Raw genomic sequence first — 23,428 nt, 5'->3', positions numbered from 1 at the left:
AGATTTGTGTCGTCAGGTGAATTTTGAGGTTGTTTGATTAGTCCAGAAAGAGCGAGTTTGCTGGCATCAAAATAGAGATACAGAGGATAATCAGGCTTGTACCTCATGAGACAAGGTGCTGAATTGATCGCTTGTTTGATATTATTGAATGCTGTCTCCTGTGCGTCCTTCCAACGAAAAGGAGCGTCTTTTTTCAACAAAGAAAGTAACGCTTCTGCTAATTGACTAAAATTAGGTAAATACGAACGAACAAAAGAAGCCAATCCTAAAAAACTTTTGACTTGTTTCTTTGTTTTGGGACGTTGATAGTTGGAGATTGAGTTAATTATTCGTTTCGAAATAGACAAACCATCTTTACTAACAGTGTGACCTAAAACATCTAATGAAAAATATCCCAATTTTGTTTTTTCTGGGGAAAGCTTTAAACCAATTTCTTTTATTCTTTGGAGCAACATACGAGTTAACTGCACAATTTCATCAAAACTATCACTAGACCAAAAATAATCGTCAACATAGGCAAATATTTTATCTTGTGGAAGACCTTCTAAGGTGAGTATCACTAATCTGTTCATACCACTAGTAGATGTCTTGACACCCTGGGGCAAAAAATTAAAATGGTACGATCCCACGCCTGGAATCGAAAAAGCTGTAATAGGTTTAGATTCTTCAGTGAGCGGAATATTGAAGAATGCTCCAAAAACGTCGCTAGAACATAGATATTTGCGTCCTGCCAAATTAGTCAAAATATCCTGGATAGGAGGAACCGGATAGCTGTCAGGAACCATTTTCCGGTTAATATAACGGGCGTCTTGCACAAATCTATACTGTCCATTCTTCTTTTTAACAAGCATTACTGGAGAATTGTACGGACTAATACTAGGTTCAATGATCTTACTTTTCAATAAAATATCTACTTGTTTTTTGACCTCATCCCGTAGATGAAATGGTATCGAAAATTGGGGTCGATTTACTGGGATATTGTCTACTAATTCAATTTTATGCTTATATCCTTTAGCACAACCATAATCAAATTCATTCCAAGAAAAGCTAGAATAAAATTCTTCTACTAAATCATATAATTGCTGCTGTTGATGTGGCAACAATTCAGGGTTAACATTTACACGATATTTATCATATCCTTCAGGAAAAGATTTCGTATCTGCAGCATTAACCTGATGAACCTTATTGTTAGTGCTATTTTGTTTCTTGAAGTTGGTATCACTGATAACATGTTCGGCAGAACCCAACACTACATCTTTTTTCAAGTAAAGTTTACTTTTGGTAGGATTAATCACAGATATTACTGGATGAATTTCGTCTACGACTGATTTACGCACAAAAATTTCTGCCTGCGTATCTATTAACTCATTGGGAACTAATAAATTGCGAATTCCTGCAAGATCATTTACTTTTTTTAATGTAACTTGAACACTTCAATTTGGAGGCAAAACAACAGAGCGAGCCACCAAAAATTGAGGTTTATATAATTTTGCTATATGGTTAGAAATTTCTTCAAAAGATACGTACGGCGGCAATTCAATTCTTGGAGGAATACCAAATTTAACAAAACTAAAAGAATTCTTATTGTGATCAACCATTGCAAGATGATTTTTCAAAAAATCTTGGCCAATTATGCTATTATACGGAAAATTATTATACACTCGAAAAGGATGCGTAAAATACTGTCCTCCTAATTTAAATTTAACTAAAGCGATTTGATCGCTTCCTTGAGAATTTCCAGTGATACCACGAATAAAAGTAGTTCCTTTGAGTATTTTATGCTTATTGCTTAAACTATTACCAGAAATTATGCTAACAGTGCTGCCTGAATCCAATAGAAATAAATGCGGCTTATTGTCAATATATGCTTTAACATGAGGCAAATCAGCTTCATATTGAATAGGCACATAATATCGCTTACTATTTCTAACATTATTACACATATTATTGTCTACTTTATTCCTGTTATTCGATTTAACATTCTCATTTACATTGCCTGCATTGACGAAAGCAAAACGCTGTGAGTGAAAGAAAGATGCGTTGGATGGATTTCTTCGCTCGAAACGCGAACGCTCATAAGATTGTATACACACAGATTTTCCTTTGTGTGCGTGAGAAACTTTTGCGGCCGCTGTTCGTTGCACGAGATCTTGTAACTGGACTTTGATACCATCTGAGCTATCAATGTATTTTTTTCTTCAGGCTGACTTACAATTTCATTTTCGTTCTGAATATTAACATCTAAAGTATTTTCTTTTTGCTGTATAGCATTATTACTAACAGGATGTATATTGTATTCGTTTGTTATTGCCAAGGACTTCAATTGCTGACTACGCATGCTGACAAGAACATTAATTCTTTCCTCTAGACCTAAGGACTTTGCTAACTCAATAACAGTCTTATACGATTTTCTTACAACTACAGAATAAAATGAAGGCAATAACCCATCGATTATCAAGTTAATTTGTTCGGTCACTGGCATCTTCGGATCGTACTCAAGTATTAATTTCCACTTATGAAAAATGTAATCTAAAACAGATTCAGAATCTAACTGTTCCCTATTTCTCATTTCTTGCTCTAAAACTTGCGAAACTATATTGTCTTCATAAGCCTCTATTAATTTCTTCTTAATCTGTACATACATGAGATTATCATATTCTGCGGTTGATTGTAAAGCTAGCAGATAAGCACGAGCCCCGTTTTCTAAGCAATACGGCAACAAATGACGTTTCTGTACATCACGTTGGTTATGAAGGACAGAAAAATCCTCAAAATGACTAAAAAATGACTGAACTGACTCGTTCAATTTGCCGGAAAATTTGGGGGGTTCTACTAAACGATCTAAAGCAGAAGATATTGCACTAGTATTCTCCATTATATCTATTTTCAAAATCACACTTATAATAAATATCTTACACTACTATGTATATATATCCAACACCAAAATGTAAATAACACTTCTTACATACTAACAGAAGAAAGACAAAATATAATAACTTGGCAAAATTTTCTCTTCTCACCCACTTAATCATTCAACTAAGGGACAATAAAACAAAATTTACTCTAACAGAACAACTGAATAAACGTAGCGAGGGTGGGCGGGTGGGGGAAAATAACTCTACTCAATTTCTCTCAACAAGCTATAAATTACACAGTACAAATTACTCAAAATTTGGGATCTTAAAGCATCTACCGAATATTTAGAATCGTAATTTATCGAAATTTTAGGATCGTAACAAAGGCGTAAGCCTCACAACATCTCCACCATGTGCCGTTGCTGAGTCATCAGTTATAGCTCAGAATATGAAATAAATAAATGTAACCAAGTGGGGATGGAACTGATGCACAACACGGTACTTAACTGTAAAATTGTGGTTGAATTTAAATAAAATTCAAATGCTTCCAATTTAGAAAATGACTAGTTGGGGGAAAGGGTGAGAGAAAGAGAAAGGTTATGACTAAAAGATAAGGGATGAGCACTAGCCTGATTGATCCATCAAGACTGGCGTCGTCCTGGTCATCTGGCACGATGAAAGGTTTGCCGCGAAGGAACCTGGATCTTCTGGTAACAGCCAACAACTGGAATTCAATCCTGCTGGACTGCTAGGGGCGTCGAACTCTCTCCGTGATGCGTCTCTATGATATCCTTTTACATTCCCATTCTACTAATCGTAACTAACAAATGTATCTGCGGCGATGAACCGGCAGAATGTTATTCTTTGACTTGGAGTCGGTGGTCCTCCAATGGTGGGATCCGCTTCTCTCCGATGATCCTGCACCTCTCTTGATCGCGTGTCGAATACCCCCTGTTGTTCTGTTCTTCGTGGTTTTGATCAATTCAAGAATGATGACCTAATCGGGAAGTATCAGGCTGTGCTCGAAGGTATGCGGAAGGGAAAGAAGGAAGCTAGTCGAAGTTTATTTAACAAATGTGCATTTACAACATGTGTCTGAGAATGTACACTTCTAGTCAAAGTTTTCTTTCAAAGTTTTCAAAAGTTCATGTTTCTTTATATCAAATACACAGTCACTTCATTTCCAATAGACAGATACTTCACAGTAGTGTATAAAGTGACGTGTAAGGATTGTGATATGATACACATAGAGGAAACAGAGGGGAAAACACTTAAGAAGAGAATTAAACAACATAGGGATGATGTGAGACTTAAGAGAGAAAATAATGCCATATATAAACATGTTAAAGAAACGGGGCATGATATACACAGGTGTCCAAAACGATAGCAGAATCCTAGTCTACATGGAACAAACATACCTGACTGATCCTAGGCAACCAAAACGTTGACGCTTGAATAAGGAAAAGTGTGCAAGGGAAGAAGAAAACACACAGTCTTACCTTTATTTGACAAAACTCATCATAGTTGAAACTGACCCAATGTGTGTGAGGAGAAGACAAGTCAGTTTCTGGTGGATCAAGAACATCAATAAGGCGTGTATTCACTCCGTGCGACTGCACAGGCTGCACAACATCGTTCCATGCTTCCGATCACTTCGTTAATGAGGTCCATTGGTATCCTTGGCCACTCCGCTCGAAGGGCAGTACACAGGCCCGGAATCGTTCTTGGTGGGGTGTCGGGCTACAATCCGCATCTTCCCAATGCATCCCAGACATGTTCTATTGGATTCATGTCTGGGGACCGTGCAGGCCACGACATGCGTCGAATATCTTCCTCCTCCAGAAAAATCATCCACCACACCTGCCCGATGACAACGTGCGTTGTCACCCATGAATATGAATGATGGTCCAACTGCACCCCGAAAGAGTCTCACATACGGTTTCAGCATCTCATTACGGTACCTTTGGCCAGTTAAAGTACCGCCCTGAAAGACGTGTAGGTCAGTACGGCCATTCAGCATGATGCCCGCGCAAACCATCACACCCCACCACCAAATTGGTCCCTTTCAATGATGTTCTGCGGGTTGTAGCGTGTCCCCTGTTCTTTCCATATCAGTGTCCGTCGAGAATCTGACTGCAAGCTGAATTGCGACTCATCCGAGAACATAACGTAACCCAACTGTTCCATGGTCCAGTGCCTGTGTTCTTGGCTCTACCTCAAGCGGGTTCTCTTTACACGAGAGACAGGGACACACACGACGGGGAGTCTTGCGTAAATATCAACCTTATGCAGTCGCCGGTACACCGTTTGTCTTGGAACACGTGCTCCTGTAACAGCTGCAAGTTCTGATGAGAGTTGCTGCGCTGATATCGACCGAGCCCGACGTGCTCTTACCGAAAGGTACCGGTCCTGTCGTGGGGTTATGACTCTTGGGCGACCCGGAATTGGTGCACGTGCGATGTTGCCGGTTGTTTGAAACCTGTGCCACAACCGTGAGATCACATTTTGTGGTGCATGCAGTGTTTGTCACACACATCCGTTTGTGACACATCCGTTTGTGTTTGTCCAGCTTCCAGCTGTCCGATTATCCTGCCCCGCAAGACAGGGTCTAATGTGGGTCCTCGTGACATGTTGAAGTCTTCACGACGCACTAGCACTATTGCCAACACATCTGCTTTGACACGACTCAGGAATCGACTGTGGTGTGGTGTGTTGTTATCATCTCTTCTTCGGACACTTCTCTTCACTCCCTCCAGCTTCCCTTGTATGACCTTTAGCACGCTTTCTTCTGTGTGGCAAGGTCAATTCTAATCGCGCTGTTCAATGACGGCTGTATGCCGCTGTTCCCATTGTGTGTTCCCATTTTTTCCCATTTTTCTTAATTATGCTATCTTTTTTTAACGCCAGTGTAGATTGGGAAGGTGTACAGAGGCTAGAAAGAGAGAATAGACCAATGATTAGGAAATGGAAGGAAGCACGAAGAATAAAGAAAGAGAAAAATGACAAATTAATGAACTGGGCAAGTGGACTGTTAATACATGATCTATGAGATAAATTATTGGAACAAATTGAAGTAAAAGAACAAGATTGAACATATTTATGTGTAATCTATATTCATATATTTAATATTATATATAGCTTAATATTGTATATAGTTATACTTATATACAGTTTTATATATTGTTATATTTTATAGTTTATTTTTATGTGTATATATATTTTTATATTGCTTTATTTATAATCAGTTGTTGTCTGTTATTTATATCTAATAGACATCAAAGGGAGATTAAAAGAAAGTTTTAAGGCAATTGGTCAAGTATAAACAACAGGTGTGTTACAGATATCTGGAAAAGATAAACACAGGTGGGAGAGTAATTAAAACAGCGCAGGTGGCCGACAAATGACACCCGGGGAAGTACGACTCAGGTGGCTTCCCATGCACACAAGGAATTTGAGTTCTTTCTCTTTTACTATAAATATCTATGCTCTAAGATATCTGTTTCAGTTAGTGTCCGATGAAGAAAACGTTAAGTTGTCGAAACCGTTACACTGTAATTTAGTATTTAATAAACAAGTGTATATACTCTGGTCAGAAGTGTTTATTATTTCTTTAGTGAGTTCTAGAGTCGTGATGGACCGAGTTGCATTACAATTTAAAGATGAGGGGCCCATATCTTGCCTTAAACTTAAAAATGGGTCCTCAACTCTGAAGTAATTCGGAACCACTGCTCTAGCACGTTTAATCAAAACCTTCCCAAACAACCCCCAAAAATATAGAAAAAGGGTAATTAAACATAACTACTTTCTAATGTCCACCACTTAACGACCAGCATATCAACATTCCTGGGCGTTAAGATTACAATCGAGCTCTACTTTTCTTTTTTTCACTGAACTTTCACACAAACTATTTGACCATTAAGCAAACCTCATTCTTATAGAAAGAGTTACCTCTGCTCAAACCTTTCGTAGGTTGAAACAGGATAATGCGAAGTTCGAAGTAGGTAATCTTTACATAGATAAACCACCTGTTGTTGCAAGCAACAAACTAGATTCCCATCTATCACGCTTTCAGCTATTAGTATGAACCTTTTTCTGAGTAATATGGTAGAAACTTCTTTAAGTAAGTAATTCTACATGTTTTCATTCTTTAGAATTTCCATTTGAATATATTGGCATAGACATAACTTATTTTAGGGTTATGATACTTCGTTAAAATCAAGTATACATCTTCTGAATTAATCTCTGTTTGAACTATTTTTGTTTAATGACACATCTAAGTGTGCAAAGTCCGTCAGTAAAATGTATGTACAATTTAGTAGAGGGTATCCGTGTATATTTTTCGAATTAGAATTGAATTTTCATTGGAATGTGTAATATGATATTTCCTCAACAGATACCAGTACTCTCATGATTCCAACAGGTGATGGACGATATACAGGGTGTTTCAAAACAACACCGACAACGTTTGGGAGGTGATTTCTAACACCAAGGTAAAACAAAAAGCATAGACCACACTGGGTGCACAAATGCTTCCTTTCGGAGTTATAGGCTGCCGAAAATACGAAAAATGAATTTTAAGGGTCCATAGCTTCAAAACTATAGGGCCTACAATACTCTGGTCAAAACTTCACCTAGGAACTAGTATGAGACCTATCCAAATATACATGTTCCAGAATCCTGAGGTACTTCCGTAACATTTTTTTATAGAGGTAGTTGGTGAGTACTTCAAATTATATACCCGTAGCCAAACTCCCTCTACAAAAGTTGTTGAGTGATGTAAGTGGACATTTTTATGTCACTTACTTCATTTATATTAATAATGATTTTTTTTTAATTTGTACTTTTATATGATAAATATATATATATATATATATATATATATATATATATATATATATATATATATATATATATATATATATATATACAAACGTATAAATATTAGGTTTATTCCCAGGCCTGGGTGTTTAATATATATTAAGTGTAAATATGAAGCTAATAATTTATCTCATATATATATATATATATATATATATATATGTCTGAATTTTGTATGCAAACTGTATATTTATTTATTTATTTATTTATTTATTAAGTATTTCAGCTCATATAGATAAAAATTAATCTTTTAGTTTTAAAGATAGATAGAAACACTGGTCCATTAGAAGCTAAAGTTTTAGTCCACATGTGTTGCAGACAAACGGAAAAATATAGGAGGGGAGGTAGTTAGCGTCCTTCCTTTTTTTTCAAAGTTAACGATCTTTTCTTTCTTTTGGCTAGGGAACTTTTCGTATTCAGATTCTGCAACGTGTCTCCCGATTCGTATATAAGCGATCCCTGTTCTCTTGGTCAGGGTTGTTCTTTCAGAAACCATTGGATCACATGGCTACATAAGGCCTTCGGTCCTGGGTTAACGTGGATCAACCACTTTTGTTTTTAAGTCAACTACGAGGATTTTTTTTTGGCAGGGCTATGCATTGAAAGACTTGCTTGTTAGGTGGTCTTGCGTACCGCCAAGTAGGGAGATAGGCTACATGGTTTAATAATTAATAATGTTAACTTTTTCTTAAGATATAGGAATTTTCGATTTTCGTAAGTTTGTTCCCCTGTTAGGAATTATGTTTTAATAGTTAGGTGAGATCTTATTAAGGTGATGGTTTGTTAAACCTGTTGGTTAGGTCCTATGAAGAATATTCCCGAACTCAAACGGTTTTGGGTTCGATCCATTTTATGGTTGAGAATCTATTTCTCAGACCTTGCATAGTTGTACATTTTGTTTTCCTGACTTAACCTGTGATAGGGATTGGCCCTTGTAAAAGGGTCAAGTTTTCTGGTCTCATTAGTGAGAGACCGATGGATAGGGCACGGCCTACTTTAAGGGCCATTTTCTTGTCTCATAATGAGAGACTGTTTTTTACCTTACCCTCACCTATATCCTCATAAAGATTTTTAGCTAGGCATCCCGAACACAGTTTTTCTTGTATACGAGGATTCTGTGTAGCTAGGACAAGCTTTTCTTCAAGTGAGAGAATTGCTTTTAAATTTAAGGCTATGATGAGCTGTTGCATCAGTGAGGACAGCAAAAAGCTTATGTCACAGGACCCACCAACATTTAAAGGACTTTTAGAGGATTAGAGAATTTACATTAGGTATGTACTGGCTCGAAGTGAGGGCCTATACTGATAGAAACACTACAGAGTTTACAGTGAAGACTCTGGGGGAATAACTCTGCGTGTGCGATTACTAAAAACTTCTTATTCGTTTATCTATCTTGGAAATAAAAGGATCATCAAAATAATGGTGTTTTGTCTTTAAAATAAAAAAGTCCCTGAATCCGGGAACAAGAATCTCCAGTTAAACATACCCCTAGATATTGAATAATATTACATACGTATTAATATAAATTTTTTGTGTAGTATATTTATATATAGTGAGTATTACCTTAAGGAAAGGGCCGAATCGATAAGTAGGCCAAGTAGTTTCATATGAAAAGAAGAATTGGAGACTAATTAGATAAGTTACGAAAAGATATATTACAGTGAGTACCTTAGGATTCTGAAACATGGATTTTTGGATAGGAAACATACAAATTTCGAAGTGAAATCTAGACTACGGTAGGTCTCATAGTTTTGGAGCTATGGACCTTTATTTTTTCATGTTTTCAGCAGCCTATTACTCCAAAAGGAAGCACTTGTGCACCCAGGTTGGTCTATACTTGTTGTATTATCTCGGTGTCAGGAATCATCTCCCAAAGGTTATCGGCATTGTTTTGAAACAACCTGTATAACACCGAATCAAATTGGGCGTAGCAGGCTTGACGTTTTAGGGACGTGAATTTTAAGGTGGCATTTTAACATCAAAGAAGGAGTGAGTTTGAAACAGAATATTTTACACTCTAGACCATAATATGTCTTCGTCACATGTTTGGGATACATGTTTTTTTTTTTTTTTTATGATCACAAGAGACGGTCGTGAAAAAATCGTACAGTTGAAATTTCTGCTTGTTTGGTTATGGCTTTCAAAATGTTTGCAATCATTTGAAGAATTTCAGTAACTGCACAGGTAAAGGAAACTTACATTGTGCTTTATTGTAATAGTTTTCTAACTTGTGATGCATAACCTAGTTCTAGGATTAACGTACAATGTGGAGTTTACTTTCGTTAAAGCGTGGATACATTTTTGACAGACTCTGTAGTTACTCCGCCAACATAACCATACCTTTGAATTATACTTTACTGACATATAATTTACTTCCTTGTTTCAGATTGTGTAGTCCTGTGGATGTCACAGACAAAATTGCGGTCTCATACTTCTACGATACGCGTTCTCTTAGTGTTTCATACCTGGTACAAAATTATCAGAAGTACCCGAATGTTGGCGAAGGAGAACCAGAAGATTCTATCGATCGTGTTTGCCACCCTATGCTTAATGAGAGTCTCGGAGATGAACTTGATCGCTACGCATATTTCTTTAATAATCCATTTGGCCATTTTAAGGAGGAGTGCTTCAATGATACGTATGAAGAATACATCGAAACCCTGGAGGCGATTTCATGGAATCCACGTAAGGAATTACACTTAATATTATGTTGTGTATTAATATCCTTTTTAGATAAACAATGTGAATCATCCAGAAATTTTAGCTGCGAATTGGTCGCGTAAATAGAAGTTGCAATCTGGTTTTACAGACGTCAAGTGCATAGTAGGCTGATATTTGTTGCGAATTAATAAAAAAGGACTGGGTTCAGGTTTCATACAAAACAATCTATACTTCAAACTAACCAATGATTTGTAATGTCGTGTAAATGAAAGTATAAATGCTGAGAATGTCAGCGGTGTCCAAATACACCAAGAGATATCGTTGGACGAAATCAAGGACCAGTGTTAGCGTTCCACTTAACACTAACATAGGCAACATAGACAAAACGATGTTGGCTACGCTGATATTCTGGTTCATTTGTGTATTTTGTAGTAAACGGGTACCTCCTTGCCACTAACCGTAAAACTTAGCGAAGTAGGACACAACGGGTTCACGTGAGAAGATGATATGTCCGAATGCTGAGAAGGTTGGCATCGTGATGAATCCAGGAATGATACTGTGCTATCGAGTACAGTGTGTGCTGAGATATACCTGATGAGATGTGAACTAAGTCGACAGTTGGGCCTCTTGGATGTCAAAAGCCCTAAGTCCAATATTGAAATTTTGCTGGAGGGAAATTTGAAATTCAAGCACTTGATATTTCTGTCATGTTTTGCAGTTTATGATCTTATAATTTACTGTTTGAATGAATTTCTTTTAAAAGTCACCAATGTATAGAAGCGAATGAAAGTATTTATTTATTTATTTATATGTATGTATAGTTTCAGGTGCACACTTCAGCTATTAACAATAAAAAGCATAATTCAACAAGAAATGCAATGCAAAAAAAATAATAATATTTACAAATATAACATATATTTATATAATACTATTACCAACTTAGATTGGAAACTTCTTTCAGAGGTAAAGGTATCTAAAGTACGTGGAAATCAGTTGAAATCAGTATGAACCCTGAACATGAGCGATCCTGAAGAAAGATAGCAAACAATGAAATTTAGTAATGTGCCACATATGTTAATCCTGTTCGCTAAATTGTGTCAAAGCTGTGAATGATTTATGGAATCAAAAGCTTTATGTCTAGATGTGTCTAATTTAGTATTCTAGATATACACAATGCATAACGTGAGCTTCTTCGTGGCTAAGCAGTTAGCGTACGCGCCTTTGGTGTGGGAGATCCGGGTTCGATTTCTGGCTGTAGCTCATATGGTTCGGATTCCATTTTAATCAGTAGGTCCCGTCTCATATAGCTTTGTTGCTGAAAGGGGCGTTAAACTTAAAATTAACTCAACTCAACAATTCATAACGTGAGGAAGTACAACTGCCAAGTTTGTTAAGCAGAAACTGCCATAAAGAAAACCATGTTGTAATGAGTTCAAATAAAGTGAAACAAATTCGAAAATTCTATCTCTGATACTTTTATCAGATAATTGATGGGCGTAATAATATCGGTATTAGCATGTGTGAAGAGATATTACTTTTTTGTAATGCCAGGTTTTAGTATAGGTTTTATTTCGCTTTCTTCCATGAAAGCGAAAAAAATCTTCAACATTGTTTGGTAGTCGCAATAAGAAGAGGACCTGCCATGGGCTAGCCCATTCCCCTGATTTGTTCTTTCTCGGTTTGAAATAGTAAAGGATAGCGCGAACAAAGGCATGCCTATAACTCCCGGGAATTTGAAACGAAGTATTATTGCAGCATGTTCTACCACTTCGATTGAAATGTTATAAGAATCCTGACCAGTGTGCGAATTGAAAAATTTCATGTTTCATGAACTTTCACTCAAGCAATACTTAGGTTAGCTACGCAAAGTAAGAATTGTTTCCTTTTTCTATCATGTCCATTCAAAAATACTCCAGACGGGGAAAAGTTATCCCTGCCAAGGATAAAATTTTCCTTCTCCAGGGGGGGAAATCCCTGGCATCCCCCCCCCGCCAATTCGCACCCTGATTCTGACACCTTAAACTGGAGGCTAATGGTGCAAGTATTATACATAATTTTGAACATTATTCATGAATTTTTGTGTCGTGTTAGGAACATTAAAGCAACATTTAATCAATTGTCCTTGGTTTCCTTCGACGATAGGCCCTATATGAAGAGCTCAATTCCAAAAGAGCCTAAGTCAAAAAAGTAAGTTTTTCAGGGGACGATTTCTTTTTTGTCTGTGTGATTCCATCATTCTATTTTTTGTGAAATGAAAGTAATGTACATAAAAGGAAACTGTAATTACCTAATTTTTGTATGATAACGGTGAAATTACCTATAGCAAGAGTTTTATAAGTGTTTTCAGGCCCGAGACAAAAAATAACTTCAGAAAATACTGTTGACTGAGGACATTTTGGAAAACAACGCTGTTTTATTATGCTTGTAATTTATTTGATTTATGGAGTTTTGGCATGGAACCCAGTTCAGTATACGGAGATACTAAAATGGAACTTAACAAAACCGGTATATCAAAATTGACAAAAAATGACTTAGGCTCTTTTGGAATCCATCCCTTCATATCTTGATGGATTTGGACTAGATGCATCCAGTAGACATGTTGATTTACTCCCCTCCTGAACTGTCATTTGTATGGCATTCTAAAACCATTTCATTTCTTAAAGAAATAAAAAAAATGCACAAAACTTTGTTTAAGTAATTTTAATGGGCTACCGTTCCACACTTGAAGTCAGTAAGAACAGCACATAGATTGTCCTCCATTTCCGACCTATTCGCGGTGTAAGTTTTAAGTGAACCACCATATATGCAGACAAGCAACGTGTAATATATATATATATATATATATATATATATATATATATATATATATATATATACAGGGTGCTAGGTAACTCCACCGGCAAACTTTGGGAGGCGATTCCTTATATGAAATGAAAGAAAAAAGTTCTAATAAACATGGGCTGAAAAATGTCTCCTTTCAGAGTTATGATCCATTGAAAATTCGAAAAATCATTTTTCAAAACTCCCTAACTTAGAAACTATAGGACCTATCCCAAGCGGTTTAAGGAATTACACAGGAACTAGTATATGCTCTATCTAAATATCCATGTTTTACCATCCTCCGTTATCAGTGAAAGGAACTGTAAAGAGGAAGTTGAAGTATAGGGATACTCCTTTAAGTACTAGTGGTGCGTTCGTTTCACTGGTACCGGTGAATTTTGAAACATGGAAATTTAGATAGGTCGTATATCACTTTCTGTGTAATTCCTTAAACCGCTTGGGATAGGTCCTATAGTTTCTAAGTTAGGAGTTTTGAAAAATGATTTTTCGAATTTTCAATGGATCTTAACTCTGCAAGGAGGCAGTTTTCGGCTCATGTTTATTCGAACTTTTTTCTTTCATTTCGTATAAGGAATCGCCTCCCAAAGTTTGTCGGTGGAGTTACCTACCACCCTGTATATGTATATATCCTATTTACTCTTCGAGTCGTCTAGTGAATTTATGATAATCTTTTTATGTACGTAGAGAGTATAATATATATCAGAGAGAGTTTTTCATAATAAAATGTAATACAAATATTGTCCTACATAATTTTACATACAAAATTCCTAAATAATTTTACATACACCTACGTTCTAGATTCCAGACATGTTTCTATTTTCTCTTTTAGCTATATTAGTCATGAAATTAAGCAAACTAGCTGTTTTCCCTTTCTCCATTGTTTCCGTACTGGAAGAGTTTTTGTTGCTTTTTCTAGTCCCCTATTTACTTCTTTCTGTTAGTTACGCACAGGAAACTTTTGTAGTAATATTGAATGTATCTATTTTTTTTTTTCGAAAGAGTCCGCATGTTTGATGAATAATGTGATAAACTACATCCAAAGCTCCCAGTATATATTTTCCTTACAGCATCTGTAATCATTCGGATGTCAGTTGTGCTCGTTTGCTGTAAGATTCACAATTTCACTGTGTCATTTTCTACCTCACTCCACCATATCTACTCTACAAATATTTAACTCTCGTAATAGTTACAAATGAACCCATTTTTTAAATTTTCTTCTTATTTTCTTAATAAATTTGAGAATTACAGTAATGTATTAACTTATTCTTATGTGAGTATTAATATTTTAAGGAACCTTCTTTCTCTTACCCTAAACTGACTAACTCTATGGCCTATGGAACCCAGAAATTCAATGTTGTGTTCACAAAAGCTCTCCATTGACTTCTGTTCTTAGCCGGATCCAGTTTCTACTTTGTATTCCTATTTCTGTGAGATCTGTCTTAATATTGTCCTTCCATCTTCGCCTAGGTCTTCCTAATGGTCTTTTTTTCGATTGGTCTTCCAGTTAAGACTTCTAAAGTGTTCCAACTTTCTTCCTTCGTGGCTACATGACCTGCCAACCTGAGCCTCCTAGACTTGATGATCCTAACAATGTTTTGTAAAACGTATTAATTATGTATTCCGCCATTACGTGTGTTATGAAGTTTCCGCCATTCCTCATTCCCGTTCCTCTTCGGTCCGGATATTCATCTCAGGATCCTGTACTCAAATAATTCCAGTCTACGTTCTTCACTCAAAGTAAGCGACCATGTTTCGCAACCATACAGAACAACAGGCATGATTATCATTCTATATAATTTCAAATTCTTCGGCAGAATTTGCGACAATATTTCTCTTCCCCTATTAACCGAAATAATGAGACATCAAATTTACTTGCCGACTTCACTTTAATTTACTTTCTCTTTCCATCGACTGAAATATAATCGCTTCTTTCCCAACAACTGGAAATTACGACCGTGCTCTCATAGAGACTAAATCACACCGATAAGCATTGAGTAGCGCTTTTGAAGCAAGATATCGTAACTCCTTTCTCAACAAGCCAATGGGTTATCAGCCTGTATTATACAGCGTAAGAGCAAGAACCAGTAGTCCAGCGCGAGTAGTATTTAAACCTGATAGTGCACGTTAATGATGTTTACTTTTGACAGACAAAAATAAAGTTTGATGTTCGTGAGATATCAATGAATTTACACGTTTTATAGCCCATACGTTCTGAATAAGTGATTTTTCGACATCTGCCCATCTGTTGGTTCTTTCGCCTTGATGTACACTCACCTACAGGCCATACCGTTCAACGCATCTGAATCAAATTTTAAACTGACACACAATCATAGTCATACGTCTTGCAAATAAAATCAGAAAAATAAACACAGTGCTGAACAAGACTGCACTTATTTAATATAATAACACATTTACCCGTAACGTTTAGGTCTTCTAGCCAAGATCCTCATCGTCGGATGAGGATGGAGTATACGTCTGATGAGGATCTTGGCTAGAAGATCGAAACGTCACGTGTAAATGTGTTTTTATATTAAATGAGTGCAGTCTTGTTCAGCAGTGTGTTATTTTTCAAATTTTAAACTTAAGGTTTTCATGTAATCCTCCAGGGAAGGTTTTCGAATTTCTTCCTACCCCTGAAAACAAGAGTAGTTCACTTAAGCGTAAATTACTTTTAAAAAGTGTGATTTTCTTAAAAACGATTGAAACAGTTATGTTTATATTTTATAAATCAATTTCCCAAAAACAACTCCATCATGTGATATAAGTAATTTCTCTGGGGAAAAAATTGAGAACGGGTTGTTTATTCTTAGGGTTATTTTCTATTCGGATCATTTTCTCAAAAACAACTCAGGTAGTCTTGTTCATATTGCATAAATAAATATTTCATTACTAACCTGACAATATAGATGAATTCATCTGTCTTGAAAAGAATGTACGAGGGGTATTCTTGGTGGCGATTTTTGACGATTTTCTCACAAACGATTCATGCCATTTTCTTTATATTTCTTAAATAAATATTTCATTAGTAACTCTATAGGCTAATATTGTGTAAATTATTTCTTACTAAAAACATCAGGAGGGGTTGTTTATTCTTGGGAATAAGTTTTTTTCGACTACTTTCAAAACAAATTAAATCAGACGGGCGATTTTGGCCATATTTCATTATTATCCTTAAAATGTTGGGTAAATCACTTCTATGGAGAATATTTACAAGGAGTAGTTTGCTCTAAGATTTTTTTTCTTTTTTGACAATTTTGTAAAATACCACTCCAGCGTTTTTATTATTATTTTATAAACAAATATTTAATCAATAACCTTATCATATGCTATAAGTTATATCTTATGGAAAAATCTTCAAGGAGTATTTTACTTTTGGGGATAAATTTTATTTCGGTAAAGTTCTCCGAAAAAAGCCCCAGAATTGTGTTCGTATTTCACAAGAAAATATTTCATTAATAACTGCAGCACAGCGTTATTTAGTTTAACCCCTTGCACTGAAATGACGAGTGTAGCTCGTCACAGAGGTCATTTAGGGGGGAGCAGGGAGGGGCATTTGCCCCCCCTGAGTTTGATATTTGTATAGATTTTAGCAATAGAATAGTAGTAAGTCACTGAAAAACGCGAAATTTTACTTATATCAAGGGGTCTTGCCCCCCCCCCAAACTAAATTTGAAATGACGCTACTGCCTCATCACGGCCTCCCGGTGCCAAATCGCACAATGACGGGCTACACTCGTCATAAAATTTAAACTATTGTAGCATCACGTAAGGTTACTATTGGAGAGATATTGGATTTCCCTCATATTATTAATATTCAGTATATAAACAAATCAAGATTTAAAAACGATATTATTTTTTTATTTTTTTTTCTTTCTTTATTTTCTGTGGATGATGAGAGACAGACACAACTTGGAATAATAAGACAGTCAGCAAACATTTCAAAATTCTCTTTAGTAGACGATTCCTCATTCTTCATTCTTGGTAAATTTATGTAACTTATGTAATCTGATGTAACCAAAGCGTTCTGTAACTGTTGACAAATTATTAAATAAGTCGAGAATTCCATTTACCTTGCACTTTCCTGAATCCTACACGTGCGTACTTTGGATGTTTTTCCGTAATTTCGTCGGCCATCTTCCTACTTTGTTTCATATAAAAACGTCCCAGGACCCGGAAGAGAGGAGTAGCACTCGAGAAGCGGTGAAGTACACGAGGAGCGGTAAAGTTCACGAGGAGCGAGTGTGAGCAACGACAGGAGAGACCTATACCAAGTTCCTCGCCAATTCGACACAGAAGCCGAGACATGGAGACCACCAGTCGACGACCAGGAACGGAGGTACGGAATACACATCCAAGGTCCTAAACGCCCAAACAACCTTCCTTTTCTTTCTTCCTAAACAAACTCTCGACTATCTTTTTTTTTAAATATTTGTTTTTATTTATTTCTACCCACATGCCCTATAAACTAAAACGCTCGTCGTCTTCTCAGTTACCTCTCAATTCTACCAGTGAGCTATATTTCCCAAGTTAACGATAATAGTTTCCTTTCTTTCTTCAAAACGACGACGAAAGCATTCCTACCGAATGCACAAGCGTAAGATGATGGAGATGCTGATCTTTTTTCTCGCATCAGCGTAAGAAGGTGATCAATGCTAGTTGTCTTTCAAACTTCTAAACTGTTTTCTCTTCATTTTTAGGCTTTTTAGAATCACCTCCAACTTCCCCGCCACCAACCCTCTATGAAACTAGTTTTGTTCTCTTTTGTTTTTTATTTTTTGAGCAATCTTTCTTATGCTATTCTATAATTACCTTTCTTTTTCTCTCCTTTTCGGAGAGTGGTGGAGCCCCAATACCTCTTGTGTATGTTTTATGTGTTGTATTTAGTTTTTAGTGTAGGTATAGCATATTTAAGGTCTTGACTTGTGCCCAATAGTTTTATTACTTGTGTTATATGTTGCGAAGACTAGCGGACGAATTTTTGATACCTTTAGAGGATATTTTTAATTTAAGTGATACTGTCTATTTCGATCCCGCGGCCTGTTCGTCTCCTAAATCGACTAAATTTACACGTAATTATTTAGAGCAACTTAAAAAGAAGCTAGAATTTTCGGAATCATTTTCGGATATTTCTCCTGATTCTTTAGACGTAACTGTTCGTGGTTCTAGTTCTAACAGTATGGCAACAGGAGGAAACGATCCACCTCCGTCCATGCACGGCACGATTGTGAAACCGGAGCCTTTTTATGCCCGGTTGGGTGACGATGTAAACACGTACATCAGACGATATGAGACCATCGCTAGCATTAATTCATGGGATGGTATGAGACGAAAATTGGTGCTGGGGAGCCTACTCCGTGGCCCCGCTGAAAACTGGTTTGCTGGCATAGAAAGAAAGCCAGAATTTGCCCAAATGACGTACGACCAGTTCAAGCAAGCTTTTATAAACGCTTTTAAGGACAATTTGGTGCCACAATTATCTGAAGCTCAGATGCGATCCCGTGATCAGAATGAATCAGAATCCGTTCTAGAGTACGTTTATGCGAAGCAGGATTTGATTTTACGCGCAGACCCGACTGCCAATGAAAAGAAACAATTACAATTTATTGTGGAAGGACTTTTACCCGATTACTTTAAAGTTGTAGTACGAAAGGAGTACAACACGGTCAGTGACCTTCTGAACGACCTAATTATCGAGGAAAGGACTAAATTGTTATTGAAGCGTAAGGAATTAGAGAAATTCTTGAAAAAGAATTCTGCTGTTTTGCAGTCGTCTTTATTTTCTCCGACTAGCATAGATGCTAATACTCAGAATAATGCTGAAGTAAGGGTTCAAAGTTCGATTACTGCTCAACCATATAATACACAGTCAGCATACTTGCAAAACCAGCAGACTCAACAGAACCAACCGGTAATCGACCCGTTGACTGACATACAGCAACAACTGTCAAAGTTGACGCTGCAGATTTCAGCCTTAGCTCCTTCAACAAATTGTGAAAGAAGCGATGATTTTCAATATAGGAAAAAGCAGTTTAATCAGCCGAAAAATGTAGGTCAGGATTACCAAGGAAAACGGAACGGTAATCAAAACAACAGAAGTCAGAATAATAATGCTGATACTAATAAAAAGTCCAGCAGTGATTTTGCGTCCTCAAGTAATAGTAATTCTTCGCCAGGTCAGGGTTCGACTCCGGATAGAGGCCAAATTATTTGTTACAAATGCAAATTACTGAATCATATTGCGAGATATTGTCGTATGCCTTCTTTAAACATGCAGACAGAGTAGATGGTCGGGACGAATCTACTCAAGGTTCCGTTATAGTCCCTATAGTGTCCTTTAACGAATTGCCTCATGTGTCAGCTTTAATGAACGGGAAAGTCGTAGAACTGATGATTGACAGCGGCAGCCAGATCAGTTGTCTGGGGGAAAATTTGGTCCCGGAAAATGCTAAACGTTTCCGTATTAATACTAGACTTCGGGGAGTAACAGGGAAGTTTATACAAGTTTCTGAGATAGCTTTATTAAAATTTAGGATTGGTGAAAAATGGTTTACTCATGTATTCAGAGTTATTCCAAATTTTGATTATGGGCCTTTGATTGGCGCCGATTTTTTGGAAAAGCATAGGGCTGTTTTAGATTACAATAAGCAAAATTTAACTCTTTTTCGATTCGGACGCCCTCCTTCAAAAACGTTACCTCCGAGGAATTTAGAAGTCAATTTGTCAAAAGTCTTAACATCCAGGCTTGCGCAGGGATCTCGGGCTATTTTTAGAGTATTGGAAAACACGATTTTACCACCTCGCTCGCATACTCTGGTGAAGCTACGCAGTTGTTGGGATATTTTGGGGAAGAAGTTATTATTGTCACCCTCTCGCCGGATAGAACAAATACTGGACATTTTTATTCCATGTGCGATAGTGAATGGAGGATGCCCCGTGGTGTATGTTACGAATCCCACCATTAAGGAGATCAAACTGCGACAAGGTACACACCTTGGGGATGCTGAAGATTTTGAGGAGGTCCCAGAGGAGCCTGAGGAAAGGAGTTTTTCGTCGGTAGAAGAAAGCCTACCGTCCCCGGAGAAGATGGAGCTTTCCAGGCGACTTTGTGATCCTAGTCGTGTCGATGTCAACCCCGAGCTATCTCCAGAAGAGAAAGAAAGATTCTACAGTCTCATACGAGAATTTCCTGATGTTTGGAGTTGGTCTGAGGAGGACATAGGACTCGCACGAGGCTACCTTCATGAAATTCGTCTATCCGATCCTACACCCGTGAATAAGACGCCCTACTCAGTGCCTTATCATCTTCGTGGAATACTCAAGCAGCAGTTAGACACGATGCTTCGTCAAGGGATTCTGAGGGAGAAAATCTCGCCCTGGAACCACCCCATCTTGCTGATTAGGAAGCGTAATAATCAGTTCCGATTTGTAAGTGATCTGAGGGGTCTAAATCAGCAGTCCCATCCTTCGAATTTTGCGACACCGTCGGTGGATGACATAATCAATCGTATGGCAGGACATCTCCTTTATACCTCGAGTGATTTGACCAAAGGATTCTTCCAAATTCCGATTACAGAGGAGTCGAAAGAGTGTACAGGCTTCTCGATACCAGGCATGTCAAGTTATCAATATTGTGTCCTACCTATGGGACACATTTCTTCTGCAGCAGCGCTTAATAGACTAGTCAAATTGACGTTAGCAGGCGTTCCAAGTACAAATATTATGCATTATGTGGACGACTTCTACATTATCGCGTCATCTGTAGACGAGATGGTGCATTGGTGCAAGGTCCTTTTTGAAAAACTTAGAGAACGGGGACTAAAATTGTCTCCCGAGAAGACAAAGATCGCACATTATTCTTTGATAGTGTTGGGACATCGTTTATCAAAATTTGGAGTACAAGTGTCAGATCGAATGTTAGCCACGATTCAGAATTTCCAACGTCCACGCACGAAGAAGAATTTAAAAAGTTTTTTAGGGGTGTGCTCCTTTTTGCGAAGGTATGTTAAGGATTTCTCGGAAATCGCTTATCCTCTTCAAACTCTGCTTCGAAAAGACCAAGATTTTAAGTGGGGAACCCAGCAACAAGAATCTTTTGAAGCTCTGAAAAAAGCAATTTTGGAAGCCCCAACATTGATGGCATACAAACCAGAGAGGGATCTACATATCTACACCGATGCGTGCAAGAAGGGCCTCGCAGCTGTAGCAAAACAACCTATTTCAGACGATCCTGAAGCTGAACTAGTACCGATCGCATATGCCAGTCGAGCAGTTGGACCTTCAGAAAAAAATTTGTCAGTGTACCATTTGGAACTCTTGGCTCTGCTGTATGCACTGCGATCTTTCAGATATTTCGTGGTGGGTCGACATTTCTATCTTCATACGGACTCCAAAGCTATTACGTTTCTTCGCCACAGTAAGAACCTGACAGGTAAATTAGCACGCTGGATGTCTGAGATTGATTGTTACGATTTTACGATCGCCCACGTGAAAGGTACCGACAACATAGAAGCCGACAGTTTGAGTCGCTTTGTTAAGCATAGTCGCGACAAGGAAGATGAAGAAGAGAGTGCCTCTGACCCGAGAATTTTCCTAATCGAAGACATGGACCTCATTGATATCGCAAAAGAACAGCGAGAAGATGCAGTACTGAAGAAAATTATTGATCACTTGGAGGATCAAGCAGAAAAGGATCCAGCCTATGAAAGGCAGGCATCGTATTTTGTTTTGAAGAATAATGTAGCATACAAAGTGAATAAGACACCATTCGGTAAAGTCTATTTGTTAGCAGTACCATCGAAATTGCGAGACATTGTATTTGAGAAACTGCATTGTGGGAAACTGGGTGCGTGCCATGGTGGATTTTCAAAAACATACAACCTTTTAGTAAAGTCTGTCTATTTCCCCAATATGAAAAAATTTGTGTATGATAAGTGCCAATCTTGTGTAACTTGTCAATTGCTAAAAAAGAGGAGTGGAAAACAGTTCGGTAGTCTTCAGACACATCCTAGCGTTCATCCTTTCTTTAGAATCTATGTGGATCTTGGTGGGACCTACCCTAGTAATAATATCTTACGCCACAAATTTCTAATTATAGTCATAGATGAAGGAACTCGTTTTTGTATTACTGGTTCTTTACCAGATGCTTCTGCAGCTTCTGTTAGTGCTTTCATATATGACAACGTCATATTGAAGTATGGGATACCAACTCAAATCTGTTGTGATAGAGGTGTTGCATTTACCAGTCAATTATTTAAGGAGTTATGTAAAATACTGGGAACTCAAATACATTTCGCTGACGTTCAAGGGCATTTTTCTATTGGGAGTGTAGAAATCGCGGTAAGAAATATAGAACAGCAATTGAAGATCGCCTTAGACAAAACTGACCAATCACGTTGGATTGAACTTCTACCAGAAGTAACCTTTGCCTATAACGTCACGTGCAATTTGAGCATGAAATATTCTCCTTTCGAACTCCTCCACGGCTTTTCTCCTCGGTTGTTGCATTCCGCCATGTTGGGTATGGAATGTCAATTTTCAGAAAACCAAGACAGATTGGAACGAATGAAGTATATACGCGAAAAAGCCCAAGAAAATTTGTACAACCGACATCTGACGTCCAAGAAGTCTTACGACAAGAAGCGAATACAACAAGAATTCAAGCAGGGTGAAGCGGTTTGGATTTTTGATCTGTCTAGAAAACGAGGACAATGTGCTGCTTTCTCGGGAAAGTATTTTGGACCTGGTCAAATTGTGTCCAAAAAACATGACAACAGCTATTATGTTAAGTTTCGAACACCTAGAGGACAGATTAAGATAGACTCATTTTCTATAGACCGGCTTAAGAAGTATTATCCACCTGAGAAGGGAATATCTAAGGACTTGCAAAAGTTAGAGAATCAGGATGCACAAATATTGGGTGAAGGAGTCCAGGAAAAGGATTTTCACCAGCAGGAGGAGTCCACTTCTTTTTTGATGGAGTATCAGGAAGAGGAAAGCACGGGGGAAGCGGATTCATTGTTCATTCGAGATGTGAAATTGATGACCGAAATTCCGTCGTGGGACGAGACCGGACCCGACACCAAATCGATGGCTGATGTTGAAAAACCGAAGTTTGCCGTCAACGAGGAAATTAACCGGAAAGTGGCTTTGTATTATGGGTCTATTACGTCACTGGCAGGACAAGCGATCGTAAA

The 23,428-nt window shown here is 37.5% G+C and overlaps 1 protein-coding gene across 1 annotated transcript in view; it reads left to right on the top strand.

Annotated features, from left to right (window-relative positions):
- LOC145674531 (putative serine protease K12H4.7) overlaps positions 1-23,428 on the top strand; it is a 136,831-nt gene that overhangs the window by 89,756 nt on the left and 23,647 nt on the right. Inside the window, exon 6 of the mRNA XM_081744688.1 lies at positions 10,120-10,418. Within this exon, the coding sequence (XP_081600814.1) occupies positions 10,120-10,418 (299 nt within the window). The remainder of the gene's footprint in view (positions 1-10,119; positions 10,419-23,428) is intronic.

This window comes from Thermobia domestica, chromosome 17 (genome assembly GCF_964235325.1).
Source record: "Thermobia domestica chromosome 17, izTheDome1.hap1.1, whole genome shotgun sequence".
In the NCBI taxonomy this organism is placed as follows: Eukaryota; Metazoa; Arthropoda; class Insecta; order Zygentoma; family Lepismatidae; genus Thermobia; species Thermobia domestica.
Note: the sequence above shows the minus strand (reverse complement) of the source record. Positions and strands in the feature narration are given on the sequence as shown.